Here is a 3,750-nt window from a genome sequence, read left to right on the forward strand (position 1 = left end):
TTCCCCGGGCTCCACAAGCCGGCTGGTTTCCACCGCCTGGAAACGCGGTGGTGATGCAGTGGCCAGAGCAACATTGGAGACCAGCCTTTTTCCTTTTAAGAGGTTTTTGCTTTAGGGTGCAGGCGCTCACAGGAGAGAGAGACAGAGACAGAGAGAGGGAAAGTAAAAAATCACCCCCCAGGGGGGATGGCCATGCTGCAACCCCTTCTCCTCCATTCTCCTCCCAGGATCTTGGTCACACCCGCACACATGCCTGGAATGATCCTCAAGCCACTGGGTCCGGGGCTCAAACTGTGGTCGGCCATGTGGGAGTCCAGTGATGTAACCGCTATGCCATCTGCTGTCCCCTCAACTTTTGATTTTTAGTTGCCTGAAAGCTTGTGCACTCACCAGAGAGAGAGGAGGGAGGAGAAAGCACCCCCACCCCAGCGGGGCTGCAATCTCTTTTATTCCATTTCTCCATCCAGTAAGGATTTGGGGCACGCACGTACACATGCCCAGCGTGTTTTATAAGCCACTGGGGCTGGGATTTCATCTCTGGTTGGATCTGCTCCCTTAACCACTAGGCTACAGGGGACCAGAGATCAAATGTTTTTTAACGGGAATAGCAGGCGGTATAGTGGTTAAGGTGCTGGACTCCCATGTGACCAACCACTGTTCAAGGTCAGGACTCGGTGGCTTGAAACTCATACTGGGTGCGTGTGCGTGCGTGCCCAAAATCCTAAGAGGAGAATGAAGCAGAAGGGATTGTGGCATGGCCATCCCCCCCTGGAGGGGGGTGATTTCTCACTTTCTGTCTCTGTCTCTCTCTGGGGAAGGCACACACACCCTATGGCAAAAACCTTTAAAAAAACATTTTTTTTTAATTTGTTTTATTTTGGAGAGGTTTTTGCTATAGGGCGCATGCGCTCGCCAGACAGACAGAGAAACAGAGAGACAGAAAGTGAGAAATCACCCCCCAGGGGGGATGGCCACGCCACAATCCCTTCTCCTCTGTTCTCCTCTCGGGATCTTGGGCACGCACACACACGCGCCCAGCGTGAGTTTTAAGCCACCGGGTCCGGGACGCGAACCACAGTCAACTACATGGGAGTCCAGCAACATAGCCATTACACCAACTGCTGGTCCCTAAAAAAACATTTTTTTAACTGTGACCTTGACAGAGTCACCTAACTTCTCCACACAAATCATTTTAACTATTGGGTCATCTGAAAAGTCATGACATACTTTCCTTTGCAAAAATGTATTGTGATTTTCCCAATGACAATATTAAGTACCAATACCTTTGAGGGAAAATTTCCATCTCCGGGGCTGACAAGTGGTGTGATGATTAAGTTGTTCGATTTCCAGTGGTCTGGTTGTTAAGTCATTGGACTCCCACTTGGTGGCGTGCGGTTCAAGTCCCGAACCTGGTGGCTTGAAAATCTCTCTCCAGGCACATGCATGTATGTACCCAAAATCCCGAGAAGAGAATGGGGGAGAAGGGATCGTGGCATGGCCATCCCCCTGGGGGTTGATTCTCACTCCCCTCTCCCTCTCTCCAGCGAGCACGCGACAACACAGATTTACATCTTAGAGCTCTGAAGGTCAGAAGTCCGTAGGGTTTCCTTCATCAGCCTGTAGTCAGGACGGCAGGAGCCTGGGTTCCTTTCTGCCGGCCTTAGGGGGGAATCTGTGGACCAGATTTGGTCTGTGGAGTTACGGGATCAAGGACCCGTGTTCTGCTGGCTGGAGCAGGAGCTTCTGGCGGCCACGGCACTCCTCGGCTCGCGGCCCCTTCCCCGAGCTTCACGGCCAGTGCTGGCAGGGGGAGGGCTTCGGCATGGTGCAGCTCCTGACCCCCCTGCTTTGGTCGCCTCCTGCTGTCGAGGGCTCATGATTACACTGGGCGCACCTGGATAATTCCAACACACACCCCACCCCCATGCCAGGGTTCTTAATGCATCTGCAGAGTCCCTTTTGCCGTTGGAGATGCCACATTTGCAGGTCTTAGGACATGATCATCTTCTAGGTGGTGGTGGTGGTGGGGGGAGATGTCCTGCCTGTCACAGCCACCCAGAGTGGAGCAACCTCTGATCGGAAATGCGCCCTCTTCCCATCCAGGGAGAGGTCTGTGCCGTCCCCTGTGCAGCAGGAACCTACGGCCCCAACTGCTCATCCGTCTGTGGCTGTAACAACGGTGGCACCTGCTCCCCCGTGGATGGCTCCTGCACCTGCAAAGAAGGTACCGTGCCACTCTGCAAGCCCAGCCCGCACAGGTGCTGCCGGCCCAACGCTCTCGGTGGCCGCTCCTGCCCCACACGGGGTCGGGCAGCCTCTCTCCGGTTGTGGCTGGGGGGGGCGGCCCAGGAACTTGTGGCGCGCCTCTCTCGGGTTGTGGCTGTGGAAGCCGTACCAGGAACTTGAGCAGCGGGAGTGCGGTGGGGGCGTTCGTCACAGTGCTGTCAGAGGGGCTCAGGGGAGGAGAGCAACCAGGCAACACTCCCGGGGAAAAGCTGCTACCACTCTTAGGGGCTGAGAGACACAAGAGGGGTGGTCCCAGAATGGAAAGTGAGGGCCATCTCCTGGGAGCTGGGACATGGACAGGCTGCTTGGCAGTGCTGACGCCCCAGGAGATGGCCTGACCTGAGGCAGAGATGGACAGCACGTGTCTGGCTTCTGTCCTGCTCACGCCATCCTTCCTGGGGGCCGGGTCTCCCGCAGTCCTGGGAGCCAGCTTGAGGGGAGTTTGCACGGGTCTGTGACACAGAGTGGGGCGGGGAGAAGTGGAGGGTGACCAGTGTGGTGGGGACTCAGCCAGACCCGTAAGCAAAGGGCCCACGATGAGACACCTGACTCCTCCTGGGCAGAGGACGGGCTCCAGCCTGAGCTGGTCCTTGTCATCCCCCTGCAGGGGCCACTTCCTGCAGTTAAGCCAGAACTAGGAGATGGAGGCCAGGGGCTAGCCCCGCTCTCCTGCCGCGCTTCCGAGCAGACTCTGCGTGGACTGTGCCTTCTGACCCCACCGTGGGGGCAGCGGGGCCGTGGGTGAGATCCAGGTCTAGAGCTGGGGAGCGGGAGGTGACTGCCCCTTTCCCACCCTCAGGGTGGCAGGGCCTGGACTGCACCCTGCCATGCCCCAGCGGCACGTGGGGCCTGAACTGCAACGAGAGCTGCACCTGCGCCAACGGGGCGGCCTGCAGCCCCACGGACGGCTCCTGCTCCTGCACCCCGGGCTGGCTGGGACACGCGTGTGAGCTGCCCTGCCCGGTGAGTGCCCCGGGCGACGGGGGAGGCCCAGCATCTCCCCACGTCCTTTCCCTGGGGCTAGTTTGTCCACCGGGGTGCCCAGAGGAGCCCTGGACTGGGCGACGGGACGCGTGGGTCGAGGTGTCAGCCCCAGTCCCGACCTCTTTGCGGCTCTTTTCCCACTTTGGGCCTCAGCCCTCCCGTCTCTGAAACGGCACACACTCGGCAGGTAGGGCCGCGTGGTGTTGCGGTCCCTTGGCGCTCTCGGTAAGCAGTGGTAACTCTGGCAGGCCTCCCTGAGCGCAGTTCCGGAACCTTCCCGGTGCTGCGGGACAGGCTCATTGACCAACGTTCCTTCACCAGTGGCGTCTAGAGCGTCCTCCCAGTTCCAACACAGTGGCCTCTGTGTTATCGGGGGTGGCGGGACTAGAGCGCCATGGAGCAATAACCACCTGGACTTCACCACTCAGACAATAAGTTAAAACAGTGGATAGGATGGCGCAAGAGCGTGGAGCTTAACGT

General features: G+C 58.4%; 1 protein-coding gene across 1 annotated transcript in view; it reads left to right on the plus strand.

The window, feature by feature from the left end:
• MEGF11 (multiple EGF like domains 11) overlaps window positions 1-3,750 on the plus strand; it is a 273,906-nt gene that overhangs the window by 230,023 nt on the left and 40,133 nt on the right. The window contains exons 13-14 of the mRNA XM_027773823.1: window positions 2,104-2,224; window positions 3,086-3,327. Of these exons, the coding sequence (XP_027629624.1) occupies window positions 2,104-2,224; window positions 3,086-3,327 (363 nt within the window). The remainder of the gene's footprint in view (window positions 1-2,103; window positions 2,225-3,085; window positions 3,328-3,750) is intronic.

This window comes from Tupaia chinensis, unplaced genomic scaffold, assembly GCF_000334495.1.
Source record: "Tupaia chinensis unplaced genomic scaffold, TupChi_1.0 Scaffold000377_2, whole genome shotgun sequence".
NCBI lineage: Eukaryota > Metazoa > Chordata > Mammalia > Scandentia > Tupaiidae > Tupaia > Tupaia belangeri.